General features: G+C 44.5%; 2 protein-coding genes across 4 annotated transcripts in view; one reads left to right on the top strand and one right to left on the bottom strand.

Annotated features, from left to right (window-relative positions):
- Positions 1-2,037: 2,037 nt before the first annotated feature.
- The window catches only part of LOC149324845 (uncharacterized), a 114,117-nt gene continuing 89,847 nt past the window's right edge, over positions 2,038-26,307 (bottom strand). Inside the window, exons 2-3 of one of the 2 annotated variants that reach the window (XR_016286651.1) lie at positions 5,115-5,225; positions 2,038-2,103 (exon numbers count right to left, since the gene is read on the bottom strand). Coding sequence is in view for 1 of the 2 variants with exons in the window: in XM_089565212.1 (XP_089421338.1) it covers positions 5,190-5,225 (36 nt within the window). In the remaining variant the exon portion in view is untranslated. Of the gene's footprint in view, positions 2,104-5,084; positions 5,226-26,307 lie in introns of those variants that run through there. The other variant, XM_089565212.1, reaches the window with a different exon arrangement.
- On the top strand, positions 17,497-21,244 carry LOC149324847 (kappaPI-actitoxin-Avd3b-like). 2 transcript variants are annotated; one of them, XM_089565230.1, is made up of 3 exons: positions 17,497-17,569; positions 20,046-20,072; positions 21,072-21,244. In XM_089565230.1, exons 1-3 carry the CDS (start codon positions 17,497-17,499, stop codon positions 21,242-21,244), a joined length of 273 nt encoding a protein of 90 aa, XP_089421356.1. The 2 variants fall into 2 exon arrangements, 1 of the variants encoding a protein (XP_089421356.1); XR_016286658.1 differs by having other exon boundaries at positions 17,514-17,572; positions 21,072-21,146.

The following is a 26,307-nucleotide window of genomic DNA, read 5'->3' as shown; positions in this document are numbered from 1 at the left end:
CGGTATATAAAGAAACGCCTATGTTTACCATTCGCCGGTTTCACAGAAACACACGATAAATGCGAGAAATCTGATATAAGTATTCACCACTCTCTGCTGCTGTTTCTACGGGAAAGCTGATTTGGTTAACTACATGTACTTTTTGAAGACTAACCAATTACACCTTGGAGGCATGTTTTGTAATCTCATGTGGTTTTAGATACGGTAAAAACAAGCTACCTTGCTTGCGCATTAATAATTTCAGTGTCGTATACCAGCAGCTGTGCTCTTCTTGGCAATGCTGTCACAGTTTGTGTTATCAGTATATCTATTGACTAAACCGATTTAGTCTTCAGTTTTGAGGGAGGTAATATAGGCATGGCGAATGCCTACTGTGTACGAAATGTGCATACTTCGTGCAAAAAAAGTAATACGCTTCAGTTTATGATTTATAATAGACATGTAGCACTACCATTTTACACAATGATCATCGCTGCTAATTCCATGAAAAGTTATGCGCAAAAAGAGACGACACGAAGACAGAAGACACGACAGGACGAGCGCTTCTTCTATCGTCTCTTCTGTCTTCGCGTCGTCTTTTTTTTGCGCATAACATTTCATGGCATTACAAGTATCAAGCCAACTAGGCCGAAGACATCTTTTGCTGATAATTGTGACCGAAGACATTCAGATAACACTCCGTAGCGTTACTTTGCCGGGAGCACTCTAGATATGCACTCAATACAAAGTAACAAATATGCTCATCTGCCAGGCGCATACTGTGAGGCAATGCTGTGAATATACACGAAACGGTCTGCCTAACCACTGATCACCATTAGAGGATATTCTAAAAAGTACGGCCTAATTTGGACATCTTGAGATTGCGAAACAAGAAAGGCAATATGCGGCCTCTCTCATTCTTTTTACCTTGTACAAAAACGAGGCCTTGCTCTATACTGCCAGTAAGGCTGTGCCTACAACGTAGCTCTAAAACTGACACAAGAAATTTAGGAACATTTATGGGAGCTCGCCAAGTCCTTCAACATGGTCCGTAGAAGGTAATTTAAAGCTGAGAAAAGGTGCAGTGTTTTCTTACGGCAGGTCGTTTTTGTGCTCATACGCTTCGAGGTGCAGAGGCAAATGAAACTACAACACAACAGCTTCAGCTGTTCCATTCACCTTGGCCCACTTCTACAGTCAGAAAAAAAGAAAGCATATGAGCCTAACAGAGAAGAAGCACTGAAATTTATTTGCTTTTGCATTAGGGGCAGTCATAGACATGCAGATTAAGGGGTCACTGTCACGCTCTAACCAGCAATTGAGGCGGCTCGAACGGCCTAAAGGAAATAGCGAAGAAGACAAGCATCAAGCAGTTTACATCCGGCTTCTTTTGTGGCAAGCTTGTAATCGAATCGTTGCCTATTTAAAGCAGCACTTATTAAGCCTGCTTTCTCCTCAGGCTTCCCCATTAGACATCTCCCAAGTAGCATGTGGTAGAATAGGCACGAGAGACTGGTTTCTTATATCATGCTTACACAACCACTTCATCCCTGACAGAAGGATTAGGGTTGTAATGTATCGAAAGGTATTGCTACTGCGTACGGGCTGAGAGAAAATTGCGGTTAAGGTGCGTAAGGCGCAATTCGCAGTTATCCAGATGTTATTTTCAACCGCTTCCCATGTTATTGCCTATGAAGTGTCAATTGTATGGTCATAATTGCACTGCGAGGCTAATTTTCGATTCATGCTTGCAAGTTTTCTGCTGCTGCCTGGGCTGACTTAATCCCAAGTCATGAAGCCTTACAATGCGCTTGCAAAGCCTACTTTGGCAACCTTCGGTCACATTTAAGAAACTTTGAACATGGTATTTTGAATTGTATTGTTTCTAATAAGCGGTCCTGTTTCAATGCAATGAGACCTTAGCATCTTTGCTGGCGTAGAACTTGTCGTCGGTGCTAACAGATATAGCGTTCCTAAGTTCTTCTTGACAATACATAAATACTGTTTGGATGCCATTTATCCCTCACGCTAGGTGTAACAACAAAGGGAAATTGGGATATCATATATACGTACCTTTGTTTCGGCTTCCATGCTAAAGCAAGTGTTGTCACCGCATGTGGGCTTCTGAAAAGGATATTACTGCAATGCAGCATTTTATCCCACTTTGCGAGCTCCATGAAATGAAACGGCAAAGCCGAAGTCGCAGTTATATTTTCTCTTGTCCCCGATTTATTTTTTAAAATAGCATCTGTTTAGACATGACTCTGTAGTTATGAGGAACCGCATGTAGGCGCTGTCTCTGAGTTTACTAGCAGTTTTGGAAACCAGAATGCCACGGACAGTTGACAATCAAAGTAGCAAAGCTCAACAAAACTGCGGAGCACTCAATAGTGAACAGATTTTTAAGCACCGGTTAAAAATTCCCTCACATAATGATGAGCATGAAATTTCAGCAAATATTAATACTTATTTCGAAATATGTACCCTCGAGCCTCTTTTCCTTATTAAGATCCGTCTGAAACAACTATGTCTTGAGCCACTTCTTAGAGTCACACGTGTGAGCGGGTGCGAGAACAGAAAGCTCGTAAAGCTAGACTGAGCAAATAGAATTCCAAACCACCAATCTTTTATGGGGCATGGCAAGAAATGAGGTGCCATTCGAAGGCTATTTATGACACCGTACAGCTGCCGAGACAGGGACAGGCGAAGCAATCGTGTAATCTGCGAGCATTGACTCCTGGAAACGACTGAAAATCCCTTGCTTCTTTATCGTTCTAGGTAGAGAAGAACTACGTTCGTAGTTCCAGGTACAGCATTTGGCTCCATCTAAAACATGAGCAGCCATGCAGGCCTTGCTTAAACATGTAGCATTTTTCATTACGGAGAAGAGGCATCCGTAGGGGAGAGGAAACGATATATAGAGGTCTAAAAGCGACCATAGCATTGCAAAAACAAACTGTAAAATTCCGATCACTAAAGCTGGTATACTGAATACTTGAATACCATGAATGCAGGACAAAAGTGCGTGGAGGACACCATTGTAACGTACAAATTACTGATACCACCGCTGTGGTAGAAACACACGATTCGAATTGCACAGCATTGCTTAGTCCCAACACGAGCAATTCTAAACGATGGGTTTAAAAATATTACGCGAAAAGCCAAAGTAATTCTTAGGTGTCCCGATAGAGGTAAACACTTTATGAGAGCAGCGACGAGTTTTAAATCGCCAGAAAGTGCTCCTAATTAGCTAGTGTAGTGACCGCTGCTACTAGCCCCGAAAGTGGAAAAACCTCAAGAATGAGACTGGGACGGAGTGCATTTCGCTTGAACGCTCAAGGGAAAAATATCAAGTGACCGGCGCGCCTCACGTGAAAGATACATAACACACCAGCATCTTATCGACATGTAGCTATGTTACAAGAACGTGGAGATTAGCGAAAAATGTTAGACCTTAAGTGAGCATATTGCAGCCAGCCATGCGAAGGAAAATGTTTGGTTAAAGACGGGAAGAGAGCAGAGTTGGTCGAGGCAGAAGCGCGATGATATTATATCCCAATCGAAATCAAGAAGTGGGCAAGGACAGCACACGTAGTGCGAAGGTGAAATTATGATTGTCCTTAAGGGTATCACAGTCCAAATGTATGCAGGCGCAGTAGGGGGCGGCAGAGTCAGATAGGCGCAAGAAGTTATGAACCTGGTGCCGCAAGCAGAAGGATGAGTGAACTAGATGTATACAGGACAGGCGTTTTATCTGCAGCGGATGTAGCTTCGCTAGATACAGTAAGGATACAGAATGGTTTACGAAGTCTTGATTGCCGGAAGCTAGGAAGTACACTAAGAATACCTGAGTTCATAAAAGAGGGAATGTCATAGAGTTGAAAATTCCTGAGGGAAGCCTATTATCTGCTGATAAGACGTTATTTTTTATGATAATCGCCACTCCAATCTTGTGAACCATAGACTTCACACAACGAAACATGAGGCGAGCCATAGGAGAAAAGTGCAAGATAGTACATTGATGCCATATTTCATGAGATATAAATTGTGCACAGATTTAATTCATGTATGTGCTTATGACAAATTATCAAAAACAAACTGATTCCGTCGAAATATGTGCAGAAATGGAAGGGTCGATCTACTATAGTCAAGAAAATGGTATGCAAATGAACTCGGAAGGAGCTATTCGGGTTGCGCCGCACAGAGAGCCCTTCACAGAAAAACTCATAACATACAAAATGATATGCATGTCAAGGAGGCAGATTCGATCTCACATTCACTGAGAGTTAACAGGATGCATTCAGAGCATTTTATTGGGAAGTTTTGGGTAGTAATGTTAAGGAAGAGCACCTTATGTGTTTGTGTTTGTGTTGGCTTTAATGGCACAAAGGCAGCTAAGGCCATCATGGGCCAACCACAAGGTGTAGAAAAGTTTTCAGAAGATTTTTATAGAAAAGTAAAATGTGGTCGGTGGTGTAGAAGAGCACCTTAGTAATCTTCAGTATTCTTAGGAGATCGCTTTGCTTAATATACAGGGTGGTGGTTCACAGTGAATGACTGACGAAATAAAGCAGAAGAAGCGAACGTTAGCCTTAAACTATTCGTAAATAAAACTCACTAAACCTACGATGCGATGAACTATTTTCGTTAGACAGAGAAGCATTGCAAGCGTAACGTTATACATCTTCTTTAGACAGATATACCGTTGAGATCGCAACGATGAGACTGAAGTAATTAAGAAAAATAGAGCACATCTACTGAACTGCATTTTCATGTAACCTAAATGAATAGCAAGCACCAGTATGGCTCAAGATGCAGCTGTGTAATACTTTGATCTCAGCAAAACGGATAAACGAAGGAGATACTTAAAGTTATGGCAGAATTTTAAATTAGATGCAGAGCTGCGCTATAAGTTATGAATCCTGAATAGTATGCAGAAAATGACAAAATAACAGTAATTGAAATGTCCATGTGTATGAGGCATCAAACGAGAGATTGTACCGCACTGGTTAGGCGTCTGTGCTGGGGATGTCTTCAGATCACCGAGGCCACGTACCCTTGGTTCGTTGAGTTCGTGGCCAGCCATGTCTTATGTTGTTGCAGAGACGAAGCCAGCGAATAAACCAGCCACTTACCTGGACTTCATTGCCAACGAGTCAGGCTAGCCAGAACAGACGCCTGCGTTTCCAGCGACGGAGACTACCTCTGCTTCACCTAGATGGCCTCGTCGTCGCGGACATCCACCCCTGCGCAAGAGAGAGAACTACTTTACATGTCTGCTTTTCTGTCCACGTCGGTACAACACATTCGCTCACATGGATGGGCCCCATTAACGATGCGAAGCCAGCGACCACGGGAGCATTCCTAAAACCACCGGCACGGTTCTTTGATAGGCTAGTCCACTGATGCCTCCGTTTTCACCGACTGCAATACCTGCGTTTCACCACAACAACTACTCGAGTCAAGCCGCACCTCGCTGCTGCACAGAACGCAACGCTGCGTGGCCGCTCTGCAGTGAGCAGGTGTGCAGCACGGTTGTTGAAATGGCGGAGGCTCAGTGTCTGAGCTTCGTTTAGAACCTGTGGCGCATTGTGTCTTTGATGATTAACGATGCGAACCCAGTGAACAACACAGCTGCTTTCCAGGGCAGAACCGACAACGGCTCATTAATAGACGACGACATAGGCGCCTGCGACAATCTCCACTTTACATATACGAGTAGGTCCATGAGTGGAGTCATCAACTTCTTTGGAAAAGAGAGCTGCACAACGCGAGCGCTTTCCCGTGTGCAGCTGTGCGCAATCGATGGTCCTCGACGCCTGCAAAACGCTGTTTTGCTACTTGAGGTATTCGCGATAGTTTGACAGATTTTGGCTTGGTATAGACACGGTTTCATTACCTTAAGTCCCTGCTACTCATTTTTCCCTTTTACGTCCTCGCGTCATTAGTCATCATTGCAGGGTGCAGCGAAAAAATACAGCAGGACCAGCAAAGCTGCAGTAGGAGTTCAGACATGCTGCCCACATGCTCCATGTCGTACCACCTAAGCATTTACCTCAGTACTTCTGTTCGAAATAAGTGCAGATATCAGCAGCCTCCACACGCTGCATTGCTCGTGTTTCCTAACGTCGACTTTGAAAGGGCGCAGAAGCCACTCGATCCCATTCTCATAATTCTTCCTCTCAATCAAATTGTTGGAGAATAATGCGCATTTAGGAAATATCTGAGCTCGAAAATTGCCGGCAGGAAAGGCGAACAAAGCAAGATTTAAATATATGCTCTTCAAGGGTTGCGGTATATTTGCATAGTAAAATTTAAAGAAATTTCTGAAAGGCAAGTGTAATATCATACTTCAGGATTTAATGTGAAATCCTTTGCTGTAGGGATGGGTTTGTATTGTTGCCTGGGGCTATCGTACGTAGCCTGTGAAATATTGTTGCGCATAAAGTGCGCGTGCACGGCACATAAATGACCGATTCTAAATGCATTGCAAAAACATTGGCCACTTAAGGCATTAAACTTAAACCCTCATCAAATGATTTCCTTCCTTCACATCAACCAATACCTCGTCTGGCCGCTTGTAGAGAAAACTTAGTGTGGATGAAGACATTGAAAGGAACCGGTGCATTTGTCGGGAGTCGAGAGGTCACACGTGGTGCAATAACAACAATTTATTTGATTGCACGGATGCAGCATACTCGCTTTACGGAGCCTTGCATGCTATATTGCATGACGCAGTGGCAAATGGAAATTCTTATACGCTATTGCATGCCGATGTAGCCTTCCAGGACTGCGATAAGGACACGTAAAAACATGAGGGAGGTTGTTTCTCTGCAAAGTTCGCAGTTTCTAAAAAAAAAAATGTTATGCATCATGGTAATGCTGTGATTAAGGTACTACAAATGCGAGTTAGAAGACGCACACTGCAAGTGCCAGAATTGTCGGAAACTTATGTGTTACGCACGAATGCGACATACAGTATAAGTGGCGCAAAGCTAACTTCTCAAGTAGACACACGATACACGCCTGCTTGCGTTGTCTAAGTCCGGCAAGGTGACGACACGTATACGTTATATGAGAAAAAATCTATTTGGCTTCATAATACTGCAAAAACAATTACGTATATGACTTGCTCATGTAGAACTTCTGATGCTCTTTCTAGAACTGCTAAAAAAAAAACACGATACTGCTATATCAGGCAACACTTCTCCAATAGGAAAGTCGTTTATCCGTCTTTGTAGTATCGATTGAAGCCAGAGCAATTCTTCATTTATATTTGGGAATGTCATGAACTGCGAGTAACCCGACTTTGTTTAAGTTTTTTCAATATGCTACTTTACGTGATTTAACAGTCGCTTTATCGTTGCCGGAAAGTGTTTCTGGCTAGGCATTCTAAGACATATCTAATACCGTGGAGGAAGAAAAAAACTAGGAGGGAGCATGACGTCACAATCTTGAAGCCTAGTCATAAAAAATATAGTGGAAAGCATCATGGGAAAAAGGCCCTCACGCGACAAGGCAGCGGTAGCTCTTAGCCGGATTTCGGTTTCGGTTTCGCTCTCTCGTTCTACGAGCAACTGCGCGACCATCTCCTTGTATTCACTGACGGCTCCGTGGTGAGCACAAACTGCTCGCTCGCCGCAGCGGCCACCATCACCAAGCGACGCGTGCGCTGACTGCGGTGCAGTGGAGACATTGGAGCACATGCTCCTTCGCTGTGCCGCTTCTGCAGTGCCGCGTCGCGAGATGCTGGCGGCCTACAGGGCGCTGGGTATCACACCGGACGGTCTCGAAGCGCTCCTGGGGGCGGGCGGCAGTGCGCGCATCCGTGACAGAACAATGGTGAGCCTCTGTGCGTTCATCAAGCAGGCGGACTTGACTTCCCGCTTGCTCTTTGCCAGGTAGTGCACGCGTGACACGAAGCTCCGTTGGTGCTACCTCGGACGGTATACGCGGCCGGGCGCCCCACCCCGGCCGCTAGTGCAGTGTGCCGAGCGCGCGATTAGTCCGAGACAGGACCCTACGTGCGCGCGGCTATGTAGTACATACAGTTTACTTCTTTTTGTAAGTGATTGTGCGCAGTGGCCGGGAGACCCCGCACAGGGGCAGACGTAAAGCCGCCGGCACTCTCTCTCGACAGCGAGAGAGAGAAATACTTCCCTGCCGCATTTCACGTCGGAACCGCGTATGTGCGCGAGCGTATTCGGCGCGACTTGTGCCTCGAGGTTAGCGGAGAACGGCGGGCCCATGGGCGGGCCGAAGTCCGCCTGCGCGAGAAATAGAATCTTGCGCAGCGCGCTGGAGCGCTCGTTACTGTCCGCCGTGAGCGCTCTGGAAGCCACTGCACCCTTTTTTAGAGGCTCGTTTTCTTCGCCTACTCTCGAGTTCTGCGCTTATAGCATGCGCTGAAATAAACGCTCCGTATGTGTGTATAACGAAGAGAGGAATTGCGCTCTATTCTCTATATGGAACACAGTTGAACAGTGACGAGGTAGCGGCCGCACCTTTTGATGAAAAGTTTACCTCCAGTTTTCTACAGTGCTCCCAAAAACTCAGTAGTGTAATCAACAGAAGTGTTGAGACGCGGAGCCTTCAGACAACCTCGAGCTCGGTACGCATTCCGCCAAAGCTGCAACACAGGCGCTGCGCTTCTGCGCTACATCGGAGCACGGACGTTCACTAAAAAGCACCGCTGGTTGGCAGTCTAGTAACTGTGGAGGAGGGCCTATTTCCCAAGAGTCAGTTCGCAAAAGGGCCCTCGGCAGCGGCGTCACAGGAGGATGGCTTGCAGAGGCTGAGCGCACTCTCTCCTAGTTTTTTTTCCTCCATGTCTAATACTAAGGGGGGACAGTGCACAGTTCGCAGACTAGGAAGAACAATTGCTTCTGACCTCGATAAAGTAAATTAAGGAAGTGTCTACTTATTCTAAACAAGATCTTTTTAAGTATGTCACAGCTCAAAAACAGTCTACTGTATTCCGTCAAACGCGCCCTTAAAAGATACCTACAAAAAAGTTATGGTGCACGCGTTCTAATCATGCTTCAGTACGCTGAGTGGTAACCAGGTGGTTTATGGAGGTTTAACGTACCAAAGCGACTGAGGTTCCGAGGGAAGCCGTGGTGCAGGCCTCCGTTAATGTCGACCGCCTGTGGTTCTTTAACTTGCATTGACATCGCACAGTGCATGGGCCTCCAGAATTTTGCCTCCAAAAATATTCGGCCACCGCGGCCAGTATCGAACCCGGATCTTGACGGTGAGCAGCCGAGTGCCATAACTACCCAGCCACCGCGGCGGCTCGAGTGGTAACTGAACTCCATTTCCTCTGTAAGGGGACTGTTTGCATAACCAGTCGATCGAACATGCGATCATGTGCGATGATGCTACCTGCGGAACTAGTATTTGGACGGCGTTCGTGCGAGATACGTTCAGAGCTCGCTGATAATGAGTGTGTTGTTTTCGTACAGCTTACTCACCTGAGCAAATTAAGTTTCAGTAAAAAAACGCGTGGTCACTAACTAATCTTGAAAGGGCAAGCAGCCTTGTAGATTTAGTTTGCGACAAGCTGCTCCCGTTTCTACCAATAATATTTGTTCCAATATCGCCGGGTTTCAAAAGCTTCAAGAGGCTAGGCTTATATAGTAGGCCACCAGCGCAGCGAATTATTTACGAGTAATCATTTCCGAATCATCACTGCTAATCATTTCCGAGTAAAGCTAAATTTCCAGCATGCCTGCTCTGGGAAAACAGAGCATGGAAATGCCTTAAGTTTCTTCTTGTGGACTCAGGAGAAAGTGCGGTGGAATGAAAATTCTGAGCAGCACCGGATGGCATTCAAAATAATTTTGGGGTATCGGCAACGTCGCTCAAACGAAAATAATAATGCAGAAAAGTTTGGGAAACCGAACAGATAACTTGGGCTTGGTTCCTTTTGTGAAATAATACAACGAAATGCAATAAAAAGGCAGCATAAAAATACCTTCTCGTTAATTATTTTTCAGCCCTCAGCCTTATTTTAAGACCACTGAAATGTCTGGAAAGTAAGGAAGCCTACTAAGAAGTGTAATGCAGTGTGACAGGATTAAAAAAATATATAAAATGCTGCAAATAATTGACTCAGTGGACCACAATGCGATATCGATATATCAGCTTAGATATGCCTTTTATTATCACGTACGAAGTCAGGCATATGCGCTATTGACTCTCAGGTCCTCGCTGAAAATGCTTGCTTCAACAGGATCATGCCCCGCCGTTACCTTGCACTGATTAACTGACTATTCTTTAGCCTTCTTTTTGTCACTTAATAGCTAAACGCTCAGTCAATTATAAAAAGCAAGATCGATAGTAGCATGCAGTTATTTCTATTCCGGGAATCAATATTAATACGTATCTTCATTGTGTCACATTATTGGAAATTGCAAAGTAATGGTTCTATTCCAGTGGACAAGGCGAATCTTCGCAGTGAAGGCCACCCAGGCTCTGCTCGGTTCTTGAGAGTGCTGGGCCTGCAGGATAAGCTGTGACTTCACATAATGACTTCATTTTCCAGCTTTTCCCTTTGCTCCTTGCCATTTACTTTCCCCTCATCCCCTTCCACCCAGTGCAGGGTTTCTTCTTCCCGTTTTCATTCCTGCATTATCTTATGTTCTTCCTCCAGCTCCTCCTGAAGTTGATGTGATCATTCTTCCGCTGTTTTGAAGACCGCTAGGATAGACATCTAAATATTTCAGTAGAGGCGTTATGGTGTGTTTTATATTACAAAGGCGCAATGCGTATTGATTTGTACATGGTGAGTGGTGTAGGCCGGTCTCCCTCCAGTCCTCATAAAAACAAAGGAAATTGCTGTTCATTAACCACGTCAGCAAAAAACACAGCGTGTTTAAACAGAGCACTTGCAGATTTCGGTACTATTAAATTGATCATATGAACAAAAATGTTCGCATTGAATAGGCGCTTCAAAATTAACTGGAAGTTTCCATCGGCACTGCTGAAACAACTGAACACATTTTTGTACATCTTTTAAAGGAGAGTATCTGCATGAGGGAAACAATAACCCAACTACTTTTCGCTTTGAGAGCAGGTCTACGTTCTCGCGCACTTAGTCGCACTTGCGGCTTGCGCAGCTGGAGGAGCATCCGTGGTGGGACAAGACAGTTCAGTTGCTTTAGGAAGTTTTAAGTTTCATGCACCTGCAAATTCACCTGCATCTTCTTGTTGTCGAGCATAGCGACCAGCGTGTGTGCGTATTTCATGCGAAGCATATTACTAGAGGTACACTACAGCCCTTCGCCGTGGTTACGCGCCGTGCACACCACGTGGTACAGTGACGTCACACCACGTGACATACCACGTGACACATGACGTCACGACAGAGGAAGACGGAGGTACACTACAGCCCTTCGCCGTGGTTACGCGCCGTGCACACCACGTGGTTACGCGCCGTGCACACCACGTGGTACTGTGACGTCACACCACGTGACATACCACGTGACACATGACGTCACGACAGAGGAAGACGGAGGTACACTACAGTCCTTCGCCGTGGTTACACGCCGTGCACACCACGTGGTACAGTGACGTCACACCACGTGACATACCGCGTGACACATGACGTCACGACAGAGGAAGACGGAGGTACACTACAGCCCTTCGCCGTGGTTACACGCCGTGCACACCACGTGATACAGTGACGTCACACCACGTGACATACCACGTGACATATGACGTCACGACAGAAGAAGATGGGGGTCCACCTCGCACCGTCGCTGTGGTTGCACGCCGTGCAGACCACGTGGTACCGTGACGTCACACCACGTGACATACCACATGACACATGAGGTCACGACAGATCGCCGTCACGCGCTGGGAGAGGGAGAACGATGCCATCGCACAGACACCGGAATGTCCTCGAGCGGCATTCCCGCGCATTTCGAACGCGCGTTCACACTCGGTGTAGGTGAAACGCTCGCTCCACCGGGCAGGCGGACGCGGCTTCCGTGGCAATCCAGGCGCCCACCCAACGCGCGTCTCGGGGTTAGTCGGCGTTCCGCTGTAGCCATGCCGTTGTCTTCCCCCACGACGAAGGCTTCTAGTGGTTGTATTAAAATGACCAAGTATTCAACCAAGGAAAGCCATGTATTACCAAGCCTAGCCATCAATATGCTTCGCATCTGACCAGGGTTAACCAAATTAAGCCTCAACCATTTTTTCCGGCTTGATGCGCCACAGCGACTCCCCAATCTTCTACAGTCATAGCTGCGCAGTTGCAGGCATTATCATTTTCTGCGCTGGAGCGTAAAGGAGTGGTAGGCGACAATGGCCTTTGTAACTCTCGCTTAAGTCAGCGAGCTCCAATGTACGGCCTTGCGGTAGCTTGAAAACGAGAATGTGGAAGGAAAAACGTATCGATGATAGATGCTCTCGTCATTCCTGTGTCACGACAAATTCTGTTCCTCAAGTACAATAAAGTAATAAACAGCTACACCGACAGCCAAGCGGCATCTCTTGCTTCCTGAACTCTACAGTGAAATCTTGAGCAACCAAACATGACGAGTAGTGACTAGCATGATTGAAAGAAAATCCTGCAACTTTGAATTCACGCTTTTTTAATGTTTTCTATGACCGTCAATCCATATAAGTTGTGCTTAATGCTTATCAACTCCTATGTTGGCTTTATCGTGAATGAAATTGTTTAGAACAAATGAAAGCGGATGAATATTTTAAATATTACTCTTGAGGGGCCGCAGCTTTGATGTGAAAAAGGTTAAACCCAGTGAATGCGAAGCAGCCTTCGTTTTGCATTCTTATTATTAACGTCCTTAGCGTTTGGAGGCATCTTGACCGCATACACGCCCGGCGCAAAGACGCTGGCGCGGTTGCGGGCACAGACTGACGCGACGGCGGGCGCGCGCCGCTTCATCCCTGGCGTGACGTCACATATCATGTGATGCAGCGATGGTGGCGCCGCCGCCGCGTCGCGCGCGAAGGCGCGAACCGAAGCGTGGAGGCCTCCGCCGGGCGACGTCCGACGGCGCGATATGAGGCCCCATCTCCAGCCGGTGTGACGTCATCACGTGACGTCACATCATGTGATCTCACTTCAAGGTCAATGGTGGCCACCGCCGGGCGTCGTGCGAAGGCCCGAAACCTACGTTAATATGCTTCGCATAAAAATATTTTGCGCAGTACACGCAAATCCTCAGTCGCCTACGTTTCAGTTCAGTGCGTGGTTTTCCTAAGTTCGCCGTGTTTTTGGCCTCCTGACTGGGAAAAGAAAAAAAAAACGACGGCATTGAACAGCAGGAAAAAAACAGCAAGGCACGTGCCATAACGCGAATGGTCCGACGTCGCACTTGGTGGAAAAAGTGCGCAGTTGGTTGCGATATCTACTGCGCCGTGTTTTCGAGCATGCGTGCTTAGCTCTGAAGGGTGCAGGGCTTTTTTTAGCTCGGTAAACTGTCTAATTTGAAGCCAAGAACAGTGCACTGGCTTTAGTTACGGTTGTGAACTTAAAGTGAGAGATTTAAGATTACCGCTCAGCGGAAAAGTCGGGTCCGACTCTATAACAATTGCCCGTCACGACAACGTTGTGTTGAGAAAACCACGTCATATCGTTTTTCCATGACGTGGCACAATGGCGCTGGCATGCGGGGACAACCAGAAAATCCACGAGATCTGATACACGTCGCTGCCCCGACAGATGGCGCGCGAGCAGCGTAAAGTTTTCTCAGTGCGAAACCTCTGTGCAGGCGGAACGCTCCTTTGTGGTTAGGTCATTGTGAACGTATTGCAGGAAGTGCTAAGCAATGTGTGCAAACCTATAGATTAAATAGCATGTGCGTAAACTGCAGTGTGGAAGCATTCAGAGAAAAGAATAAAACAAACGGCGCCGTAGTATTTGTGAGCGCTAAGCAAATACTGGTTCGTGAGTTGGTTAGACATTCTTCAAAAAGGCTCCAAAAATACACGCAGGCTACCTCAGAAAATGTATTTATCGGCAAAGGAGCTCGCATACCTTAGGTTTAGTGCGCAGAACGATAGTTATATGCATCGATCATGTTTTTTTTTTTCGTGCTCTGCATGATCTGCGTGCTCTGCATGATCTACTCAAGGAAACATGTCTCCTATGCGAATTATTTCGGCACTAGGCAAGTAAATTTCCGGCGGCGGTATGGCAAATCAAAGTTGTCTCATTACTAAATATCCTTGCTAGCAGTGATTGCATGAGTACGTAGGGTAGTTCCATAGTTAAACAATGCTCAACAGCGTAAGACATTAGAAAAAGACCGTTTTTGAGTCCGTTAAATTTTTCTTTGTTTCTAAAACAACGCATCTTAATCAGTTGTAAAGCTGCTATACTCTTCTGGGAGGGTCAGGGAGGCGCCATTTGGTTCATTTCTGATCCCATGCATCACAGTACTGCTCTACACCTTGGAGATGCAGGGATTCACGCGGCTTTTCTTTCTGGCTTAAGCAGCCTGATTTGTGTATTTAAGACTTATTGCGAACCTGTTTAGACTATGGTTCGCTTTTGGAAATTTGGTGCACACAACAACAGCGCGTATCCTCAAACTAGTTAGAAATTGGACAGATGCACAAGTTTTATAGCATACTTACATGTTCCTCGATTATACTTTAAAGATTTGCCAACGTGTTTTGTTTTTATAGCGTTCGTTTTCTAATGCTTATTAGCTTCTTTGTACTTTGTTTCTGGAGATACATCGAAATTCAGATATAATGAGCGCCGCGCCGAAAACAAATTACCCAGCTGCGCAGGTTGTCTAAAGCGTAGTGAAATTAACCTGTTCTGCACACTAGTGCTGTTGACTTCTCCCGTCAATACTGTGCCTACCCTAAGGAAAAAAGACGCGTTTACTAGCTAAATACGAAAAGCTAATTACGAAAAAGGATGCAGATTGTTTTTTTTCCTGCTTCCGTATTTTTATTAGGGCTTTGCTGCCGCCTCATTTCTGTATTGCTACACATAAGTAACAACTCCTTTTTCTGCTTTGCTTATAATGAACTTCATGTAAATCAAACGAACTTTGGTGGGTCTGCAGGTTTGTTCCAATGCACTTATTTACGCGTTGACATAGGCTGCTTACCTAAGACGACTAAATGGAGCTGCAGAATTCTTGTGCAATTTTTCTGTGCAGCTTTTGGTGCATGCCACTTTGCCATGCGAACACTGCAGCCTATTTATGCTTAAAAGTTCTATCCTTACAGGGTTTTCTCCAGTTTAAGAACCATTTTAGAGGCGCCACTTCGGAGACAGAATTCTGAAAAGAAGTTTTTTTTAGGAGGTAAGAGGAATTATTAACTGCACGTTTGCAGCCTCAATTTTATTAAGAGCTTACTATGCGCTTGTCTTGGAGATGCGCTATCAACAGGTCAAAATGACAATCAGCGGGGTAGAGGCTCGCCACACGATTCTCCATGGTCTCGTGACGAAGTAAGCGAGTACCACATCAACATATCTCGTTAGTTCGAATAGGGAGTTGAAATTGAGTGTGCTCAGAGCAAACAGTTTGTTTTACTACGTTATCTGAATGTTCTGATCCATGGTAATTGCGGGTGTGTAATGTTAATAACCATCGAATTTGAAAACTCGAGAGCACCCAGGACATATATGATGTTAATAAACGCGCTTAAGAGCCTTCTAACAACGCCTCAGGAATTTTCTTGAGTGTTGCTTTAAAACTCACATGATCGCCATGAGAAGATGAGCAAAAGCGGTGCAGGGGATGTTTAGAAAGTGAAATTCAAACATATTTTGAATTTTTTTTTCGTCCCCGGTATGGGGACTACATAGGATGCCGTAATTGTACACGCATATTGTGCACAATTTTCCGAAATAAATTATGCATACTCATTTTCGGCACTGCACTTGATACGTATGTACACTGTAACATGTTTGACTATAAAAGTATCTGCTGTAGATACGCGATATTGCAAGTTTCACATTTCTTAATTTACTCCAACAAGCCGCATTTTTAAACCATGCTGGAAATGACAGAATTTGGAAATGTTTATTGCCTGTTTCAAACCTGTACCTTGTAGCCGCGCCGTATGTGAGTCAAGACTTTTCAAGCTTCTGATGGACGGAGCTCGAGCTTATAGTGGATGCCGACTTTCCATAGATTCTTCAGTAGACATCTGCTGACTTGCAACTTGGTGAAATATACGTGGGGTTTCACTGAAGCATGCCGGGAGTAATAAGAGATTTTTTGTATATATCAATTGCTCCGCAAAACAAATAACAATTGCAAGTGATTCCAGTTAAGCAATCGATTTTTCACAGATTGAAAAATGTAACTTTCCGTCCGACTTCGCGCCCCAGTCATCTTCGAAATCTGTCGCTGCCCTTTCTCCAGGGCCAAGACTGTTTAAAATGTAGAAAAGAGCAGCTTTGGTCCTCACTGTATCGCGAAAATTTCTCTTCCGCACGGTGCGATGAAGCATACTGATATGTCCACAGTGGAAGCGCGGTTACACAGAAAAAAAGAAAGGAAACGCTTAGGCAGAGTATGAGTATCAAGAGCTGGCAATATCGAACAAACATTGCATCGTTGACCATTGCCATATCGGATACAAACGTTTCGTTATATCCGGATACCTTCTTTTTCTATGCGTACGTATACGGCGCAAGAAGATGAATCGTTTGACACAACTTAGAATGTCTTGCATCAATTAGTTTAACCGTAACGGACGTTTGAAGTTTCAAAAAGTCATGGTATGAGGAAGAAATTCCTGTGGTATGCTACACTTTCGTTCCACTAATAATCGTATGGTGCATAGCACACTAATTCGTTTAATACCACTCCAAATATTCTACGCCTATTAGCTTGTACACAATCTCTGTACCCGTGGTAACATAGACTGGTCCCACTTGAATGGCATTGTGTTTCATGCTGACGAGTTCTCTAATAATGCGAGTATTCGAGCTAACGCTCGAAAGCCTGCATCACTCGCAGTACCCCACTCTCCTGGCAAAGATTAAGCAATGACCGGTGGCCAGTGGAAATGAGCATGGGTCAAGGATGGCCCCTCCAATTCGCGAGATGGTTTGTTGAGTGCTTTTCTGGCCAGCTTTCTATAATCTTTCTGCTTGAATCCCGTCTAAAACCACGTGGCGATCATGCAGAACAAAATGGATTATACAGAAAGGAATGCTGAAAAACATCCGAGCATGCGTAGTATTCAAACCTTTTTTAAGCCGCGACCGTTTTATGTCAAAATATTTTCCAACTTTGCGGGAGAGCACTGTGAGCACGTGGCAGTTTGGGGCCTCATTTAACTAGGTTAACAGAAGGTTGGGTTATCGGTTGGCAAAAAAAGAGAGAAATACGCTATCGAACACCGAAAACAAAGTAGACCACGTAGGACAAGTTCACGGGCGGTGCGTGCCACGTGGAGGAAAATTTTCCCAATTCTTCCTTATAGCTACTGCGTCTTGTTTTCGCGATCATCGTATAAAAGAGCAGGCACCTATCTGAGTGCTAAGCTACTTCTTTGGGAACCATGAAGGCAGCAGTGGCTCTGTTTACGTTGGCGGTTCTTCTCGCTACCGTCTCATATGGAGACTCCACAATTTGTCGTAAGATTTTACTATTTCCACTCGCGCTATGGGTGTCCTAAAAGTGAAGCGTTCTTTGTACATTTAATATGCATTCGAACTAACAGCATTGTTCTAGGTTCCGTATAAAGTTGATCGTCAATGTATGGTATTCTTCGCGCAGGAGAATCATTATTTTTTACAAACATAGCTCTAAGTGAGCGATCAATAGAGACAGAGCAAAAAAGAATTGTACTTTTTTTTTCAATGTCGTATACAGCTCTCTGTAGTGGTCACCATTATGACTTCGCAACACTGCTGGTAGGAAGGGTAGATCAAACAATTTCAGCTATGAATGATATCAGAGATATATCTATAATCTGCCCTGCTAACTGAAACCAGAAGCGGACGAGGAAAATTGGAATCCTGTTGTGGCGGGAGAAAGACTTCATTTTTCGCTAACGGAATCATTTTACTTTTCGACACACGGTGTGCTGTGCATTGTATTGACGCTACTGACCAAAATCAGAGAACATTCACATCAAGCCCTTTAGCGAAGGAAAATTCCAGCTATATTTAGAAGATTTCACACAGAGACGAGTATAAACTAAGCTAAAGTGCAAAGTATATATTTTTACTTAAAAAAACGTATGGTTGGGCTTTGGCCGCATAAAGCAAGTTCTGCATAGCGCGCTAGTCTGATGCCCAGTGCTGCACTGCATCAGTTATTTGGTACGGAGCTTGTAAAGTGCAACAGTAATCATTGCTGTGCTGTAGATGACAAGTGCACTGTCCGTAGTGAGAATGAGATGCAATTTAGTATCGTTTTTGGTTCACTTATAATGAAAAAGCGCCCCTCTTATGTTACACCAATAATTGTTCTTCAAGAATGAGATTTAGGGAAGAAAGCGGTCCTAGAAAAGAAGCCGCCAGCTGAGAAGTAAACACCTCTTTTTGTACATCTAATATACGCAGCTTCATAATGAAGAACATAAGCGCTGAAAAACGGCGTTCAGATCGGTTTCCAGAGCGCAGCCGATTCCCACGATGTCCGATATGGGCTCAAATTTCTTGGTATAAAAGATACTTTGAAATAAGGATATTCAATAAATCATGCCATAGTAAGTAAACAAAGTCTAATGGTCATGAACCGGTCTAAAAAATAGTGCCTTTACGTTTCAGCTGCCAAAAACGACGCTGATATGAGTACCTGAAAAGCAGTGGGACACTATAGTGCGCAATAGAGTTAGAAACTGCAATTTGAAGTTACCGGCCCTAAGACGCTCCTTAAGCAGCGATGGCCATATTGAAGCAACCTGAGTCACGTCTTAAGAGCGACGTCGTGTGCTGAAAAACTGCTTCGTGCACGGTGGGCGCGGTGCTGAGCTCCCATCTCCTTCAGTCCAGACGTGACACATTGTGGTACAGTTGACAAAACCGGGCAGCATGCATACAAGAAAGGACAGGACACAGGCCTGTGATGGCTTGGTCAACCTGGCGTGAGCTGATGGCTCCTCAACACTTTAGCGACCCCGCATCGTCTGTACAACTGCGTCAAAGAGAGGGAATCACCTTTTCCTTGAGGGTTCACCTCATGTCGCGAAAGCTGCAATGGTGACTAGCGCGCAGGCTAGCATGAAGAAGAGATGCGGCCGATAACAGCGGTGCGATCTCCATCAAAAATGTAAATCTGGCGGTTAAGCGCGTGCGATTAGAAGCATTTATCAGACGTCCAACAATTCCCAAAGCTTTTTCTGCGATGTATATCGAAGCTTCTTGTTAGTTTGGCGGAGCACATCCCAATTGAAAAGTATCCAGCCCAAGGGGTATTTATGCGAGGTTTACAGTGTGCCTTGTTATGCATTACTAGCGACCATAATCTATCGAAAGAGGAATGGCTGCGTGTCCTCAATCCTCCTAGTCTTTGGACTTCTATATGTGCCATGAAACCGCGCTAAACATCTTAGAGGGAAATCCCTTGGGCTATCTACATTTGAAGGAGGCAGTATATACAACGCTTTTATCCACGAAGCTAACTTGAGAGTACGAGAATTCCTAGCAATGCTGAGTTTGCGTGTTTCTTGCTAAAACGGGCAATGAACTGCCTCTTTTTCGTTTTCTCAGGTACATGTTCTCCTTTCCTTGAAAAATTGTAGCAAGAAGTCAAAGGGAAAGATTTTAGCTTCTTTACCCCAGGAATTGAAAAAACCGCATCTGACTGTCGGTTTTCCTTCTGATTATATAATTATTCAGGCGGCAACATACAAGAAAGACGAAATGTAGCAAGATAATCAGACAAGGTATCGCCTGGGGAGAGAATGTGGACGAAACCATTTACTGTAACGTCTTAAGTGCCGGAAACACATAATTTTAAGGCATGCCTGACAGATGAAAGGTTGTTTAAGACAGAATGGGAAAAAAAAGAGAAATAAACAAAAACAGGATGGAGATCAGGGCATGATTTGACTGTACAGAGAGTGAGAAAGTAACATCTTTTATGTATGTTTTCTTTCAGTGCCTGAAAAATGCGTCTATAAAAAAGGTACGTACACAAGGTTTTAATTATTTTTGGTAGAATCATGACATTTCACAAATGTTCTCATCCCAACAAATCAATTTTTTTTGTATTTACTGTTGTCCAGAAGTTCTAAGGCCACGTATTTCACCTCCGTCTAAAATTAAAAGCATAGCCACATTTCCGTACTATTTTGTTGAGAAGAGGCAAAGTCGATATTCATCCTTCCACTACATTATTTTACAGTGAGCGAGCTGTTGCAGAAACCTCAATACACAGCATAAATATAAATCTAAAGACCTAAAATTATTAAATCAACTGCTGAATGAAACAATTGACAACCAAGTGGATAGATATTGTGTTTGATTTTCCGTCTGAGTCACAAAAAGCGCAAGGAGGAACAATATGCAAATATGAGGCCTCCACTTTTTTATCTTTTGATTACTTGAAACATTGTTCTGTGTGTTGTTTTCGCATAAAGAAAATATTCGAATTATTCATCTGATAGGCGTAAGTGGCAACGCTTCTGCGCACTGATTTTTGTGCGAAGGCCAAAGTAGCGGCTTTAAAACGGACTACATTTCGAATATAGCAAAAGCCCTGTATGGGTGACACGGATTGACAAGAAAATTTATTATTGCGGAAAACATTAAAATATAAAAAATAGTGAATACCGCGCCATGCCTACCAGATTAAGGAGTTCCCTAACTTTCTAAGACGAAGAAAAGATTCATGGCCGGTGCTCAAGGTTCTAATGTTGCGTAACGTAGAGGTTAAACTCAGAAAGTACTATTGAATTTCTGGTGTTTTTCCCAGCTTTTCATGCTGGTGAAATTCTGCAGGATGAATTAAATGTGTGAGCTGAACTTGCGCCGAACGCGAACATTTTTCTACAGCTGAGGGTTGTCCCTCATCTTGAGGAGGCCATGTAAAAGACAAGCATAATTGTCTGTTTGTAAAAGCAAAAAGGTAGCCATTTTTGTTAAATAATTACGCCTGTGCAGTTACAATGGTTCTTCTGTGCAGATTGCGCCCTACAAAAACCAGGTGGATTATGCCAGATCTTTCCCTTCGCCTTCGACAAGTACCGTTATAATTCTGTGACCAAGAAGTGCGAGAAGTTCCAGGTTGGATTCGCATGTTGCCCCAACTGCAACACGTTCCAAACGCTGGAAGAGTGCGTGAAGTACTGCATCTAATGAAGTCATGCTTTGAGCAGTTGCCTCTGTGATTTTCATGCACCACAAAAAGAGGCAGCGTAAAAATAAATTGTATAAAAGGGTTGTCTTCCAATGTCTGGTTGTTAAGCCATGTCGAGATGCTGCTTTGAAGAACTACTTCGATTGGTACGACACCTGAATAGCATTCCAATTTGGGGGCGGTTTCTGAAGAAGCCAGCGACCGATAAATCTTTTTAACAATTTTTAGCTGATTATGTTCATAACCGCACATCTCGGTGGTACCCGTGATCGCTCCATGAAGGTATCTTAGGCCCTTTATGTTCAGTATATTGGGAAACAAGTTTGCCAACGTTTGCCGCTTTTGCAATCTGGAACTTCCACCGTTGGTGGAAAAGTGGAAGCGAAACTAAAGGTCGAATTGGCGCCCCCAGTACATAGATGAATATGGGTAGCGCAAAAAAAAAATGAAGGAGAAACAACTGACAGCTAGAGCGGTGGCCTATTAACTGGTTATTATTATAAGAGATTTATGTCTTTAAAATCGAACAGCGAATCGAACCCAGAAAATTGAGTCGAACGCAGAAGGATATGATTAGAAAAGAATGAAAGGTTCGTGGCTCGCTGGTCCAGCTACTCAAATTCACCATCGTGAAGGTGAAAGATGAATTAATGACCCAAACTCTATACTGCTTGTTTATTTCGTATGCCTCAGTTGCCTCCCTGGTCAATTGATCCCAGTGGCGAAATATCACTCGCTCCTTCGAACACAGGGCAGCAGGGACAGCTCGAGCAGTGCATCGCTAAGTGGAATTTTGCGTCTGCAGGCAAGGTTAACTTAATCATTTTGAGCCACGTGTTTAAACACTGACCTGCTAGGCCAATGGACACGTCTCCGCATGTAAAAGGATTGCGGCAGGTCACCCTCGATCGGCACGAAACAATTTATTATATATGTTTAACGTACAGGTGTGCTTTCAACGATTTATTTCTTCGATCCGCTTGCGAATTTGCGAACCAGAGAGGAATTAGCGCTCAGCTAGATTTAACCTGAAAATAAAAGTTCCACCCCGTAACGCGAGCAACCTTTTTCGTTTTATGTAATTCATACGGCATACATGTGTTATATAGGGGTGCACGTAGGGCATAGCTGCAACATCTTTTATTTTGATCTTTACTTCTTTCTCTTCTTTTGGCCTATGAACTTCCTTACGCAGGCTTTCCCGAGGCAAACACGATGTCTTTTTCCGGAACGCCTCTCTCTTCATTTCTTTTATGGGGTCTTGAAAGCATTAAGGACAGCGTGGCCATACGAATATGCCAATGCGGCCCGAAGGTTGCTAGCAGTATTCGTATTAGTTAAGATTAAATTACCTAGGTGGTGATATAAAATACATTTACGAGTCCATGGCGGGAAGCGAAAAAACGGGTGGTTTGTAGGTAAGTATGCTGCCAGCTCTAAGAAATGAAGCTGCGCAAAATAAGTCGTTGAATGGGGATAATTGCAACTCGTGTACATCATAATAAATTTTACTTAAAACACGCCTGTTGGCGTTACGAGCCGTGGTCCGCTAAATGCCCCAAGAACTAGACTGATTACTTTTTTTCCGCCTGAATGCTGTTCTTAACCATCGCTGCCACCTCCGCTCTATAGTGCGGTATATATTAAACCCATTTATCTGCACGATTCAGGCTGACATTCAAGCAGAAAATCAGTTTCAAGCGTCTTCCGGCGTTAGCTCAATTACCGTTTTGCTTTGTCGCGTTAAAATAGTGCGCTTATCTTTCTACGAGCCAACTGTAGCTACCGCGTTCTTGAGAAATTTCGCTCTGAAGCTATTCAAGCTGCCCCCCTAGTAGTCGCAAGATCTCAGGCTGTTGAAGACAGTGACTGGAAGGGGGCTCTTGAAAAGACTCGGATACCTCGACCAGATGCGAGAAATGAAGAGGACGCGACGAGCTTCGCAAGTCCTTCAAGGTAGCAGAAACACCGAAGAACATAGACCCAACCTCCATCGAGGCCGAAGAGAAGCGAGGGTGAAATTCATGGTGAAAGTATACGCTCCTCACGACGCGACCCTGTATACGCACGCCTGCTGGTGAGGAGGAGACACCAAAATCGCAGTGGCCGCGGTGGTCGATTCGTCTCTACGTGAAGTGACCAGGGCGTCTATGCGAGAATGCGCGGCTGCAGAGGCCGAGAAAGTAACCATTGCTCTATCGGTGGCGGAGAGCTATAGAACCGGGCGGTAGCTAACAATACTCACGGACTCTAAACTGTCTCCCGAAATTACATGACTGGTCACGCATTCCGTATACTTCTCGTAGCGAGTGACAGCATTGAAAACCACATAGAAGAAAAGGACAAGAGCACGTACAAAATCGCGTGGATACCTGGACACACGGGGTTGAAAGGGAACCAAGATGCTTACAGGATAGCTCGAAGATACATTTGTTTCCCAGCATCCGAAGAAACCGCGGAACTCACACCATCACGCAAGGAATATTCGGCCGTACTAGAAAACTACAGAGGCAGAAGTATGCTATATTCCCCGCCTGCAGAAACCTCTCAACAGAGAGGAAGCTGCCACTTGGAGACAATTACAGACAGGCTCTTACCTGAACCTACATATACAAAACAAAATCCACCCTGCGATATACGCGTATAAATGTCCCTGGTGTGACGAATGACCCACGCTATTTCATATCACGTGCGCCTGTCAAAACATAGACGCGGTCCCGAAAATAAAAAAAATCCGAGTGCAGAGCAGTGGGAGACTCAGCTGTCCAACGACCGCTGTGAAGGCCAACAAGGTCTGGTACAGCGAGTTCAATAGGCGGCAATGGACAGCGAAGACAATCGGCCATTGGTTAGAGGTGGATGACAGCGACTGATAAGACTCCTGGGGATACGACCAAGAAGAGAACGTCTCTGAAGATGCCCCATATGCACAGAAAAAAATCCATAGAGTATAATGAAGTTTTTCTTTCCTTCCTTCTGAAGCTATTGGCATTTGCACACTGCTACCGGATTCCGCAGGAGCAGATTGCGGCTATCAACACAAGTATCACATGATATGAGGTTCTTGTGGGCCCGACGTGGGCAGTGCGGGCTGTGGCAGCCCCTGTAATGGTATTGTTGGTTCCCAGTGGGAAATATATGCGTAAGTCAACATTGAGGTTACCCGTGGTTGATTTCCTATGAGTCTCATATGGGCTTTGCTTGCACTGATCCCGAAGTCTTATTTTTAGCCCAAATGGCTGCCTTGTGGGCTGCATTACTGCAAATGATCCTTGTATGTGGTCTTCATGGAGAAAAAAGTCGGCGGAGACAATCTAGACTGCTTACGCTTAAGAAAGCGTAGGTCCAGCCGCTCACTTTCTGAACGCAGTTGTCGCGCGGTTTGATGGAATCCGATGCCATGCAGCTGGCAATTCTTCCTCTGCATGGCTCTACCTAGGCGCCACCACGACACCGCAGCACCTATTCTGATCTGCGCGATAACTTCGTGAAGGCCGCACCGCCGTACCGCGGCCGCGCTTCGTGTCTCTACCAGCTACTTGGCCATGCTTGCAATAAATTAAGATTTATCTATCTGCGTATTTATTGCGCACCTGACGTTTCTAGACCGGGAAATAAACATGGAGAACAAAATTTATCCCTTGTGAACAATTTACGCATCAAATGTGTTTTTGTTTCTTGTGAGTGACAACAAGCGAAAGAGAAACATTCTGCAAATATGCAACCTAGTGTTTATTGCTTTTATTCCGGATAAATTGGCAGTAGACTTAAATCGCAGATCTGATTGGTCAAAACCGCGACGTTCCTCAGCACCAGCTTTTGTCAGGAGACCAAAGAGCGGACCAGTATTCTTACCATCCTACAAGGGAATCTATTATTAGTACAACAGCTCCTCAACGTGAAAAAAAGTATTGTAGCAACAGACAATACAGTTTCCAAGAGGCAGATGTAATATCGTTGCCGCACAGCCGGCAACGTTCCACCCCTACATGGCTTTTGGAAGCCTCTGGCCTGGAGCCGCTGAACCATTTCTGCTCCGCGCTCTCTTGCGTGATGTAACTCCATGCAACAGAGCTTGCCGCAGTTATTCGTCATCGAGTCGCTTTCGCAGCTTCCTATCAAAGACTACGCCAAGGTATTTAAAACAAGGTGTATACTTTAGAAGAGAGTTGTCAATGATAGTTTTTACAGAGTTAATATCTGCTTAATTAATATTAATTATTTCTATATTATTTATTATTATTTCTATTATTTCTCCTTCTTACTGTTATTAATATTAATATTATTTCCTGTCAAAGTTAAGATACAACGTTTTAGCTGGAAATCATTCATAGATGTTTGCTAAACCTAAGTTCATTTTAAGCTCATTCCCCTCGTATTTATTTTGTGTAATAATTATGGCGGTGTCATCAGAGTGCATCAACATATCTAGAAAGTGTAGGGCTCGCGGGAGGTCGGAAATATATGAGAAAAAACAGGCGTCCATAAACAGACCTTTGGGCACGCCCGTATTTATAGGTTGCGGTTCCGATGGTGGATCATTTATTATTTAATCCTGCATTCGAATATTTACTGACGATTGTATGGTAAACTGATCCATAGAGAGTACTTACGACTACATTTCACATTAAAGTGATCTGGATTTAGTTCATGATTGGTGTAGAACATGGCTAATGACCCTAAATGTTTGCAAGTGTAAAATAGTCTCCTTTTCTCGAAAATCAGCAAACTTTTACTTCCCTTTCCACATTAATAACAACATATTGGGTAGAGCTACTCAATATTAATACTTAGGTGTTCACTTCTCAATAAACCTTTCATGTACTGCTCACATAACCACCATTGCTGCCAATGCTTCACGATCATTAGGTTTCTTGCGCCGCAACTTACAAAGCACTAGAGCTAATGTGCGTAAACAAGCCTATTTAACTTTTGTTAGATCTCAGCTTAAGTATGCATCTTCCATTTGGTCTCCTCACCAGAAGTACTTAATTGACATGCTAGAAGCAATCCAAAATAGGGCTAGTCGATTTATTTCACGAAATTATAGTTTTCAATCAAG

Source organism: Amblyomma mixtum, unplaced genomic scaffold (genome assembly GCF_055824585.1).
Source record: "Amblyomma mixtum isolate Tamu unplaced genomic scaffold, ASM5582458v1 scaffold_13, whole genome shotgun sequence".
Classification (NCBI taxonomy): Eukaryota; Metazoa; Arthropoda; class Arachnida; order Ixodida; family Ixodidae; genus Amblyomma; species Amblyomma mixtum.
The sequence above is the reverse complement of the archived record's forward strand: the minus strand, read 5'-3'. Positions and strand labels throughout refer to the sequence as shown.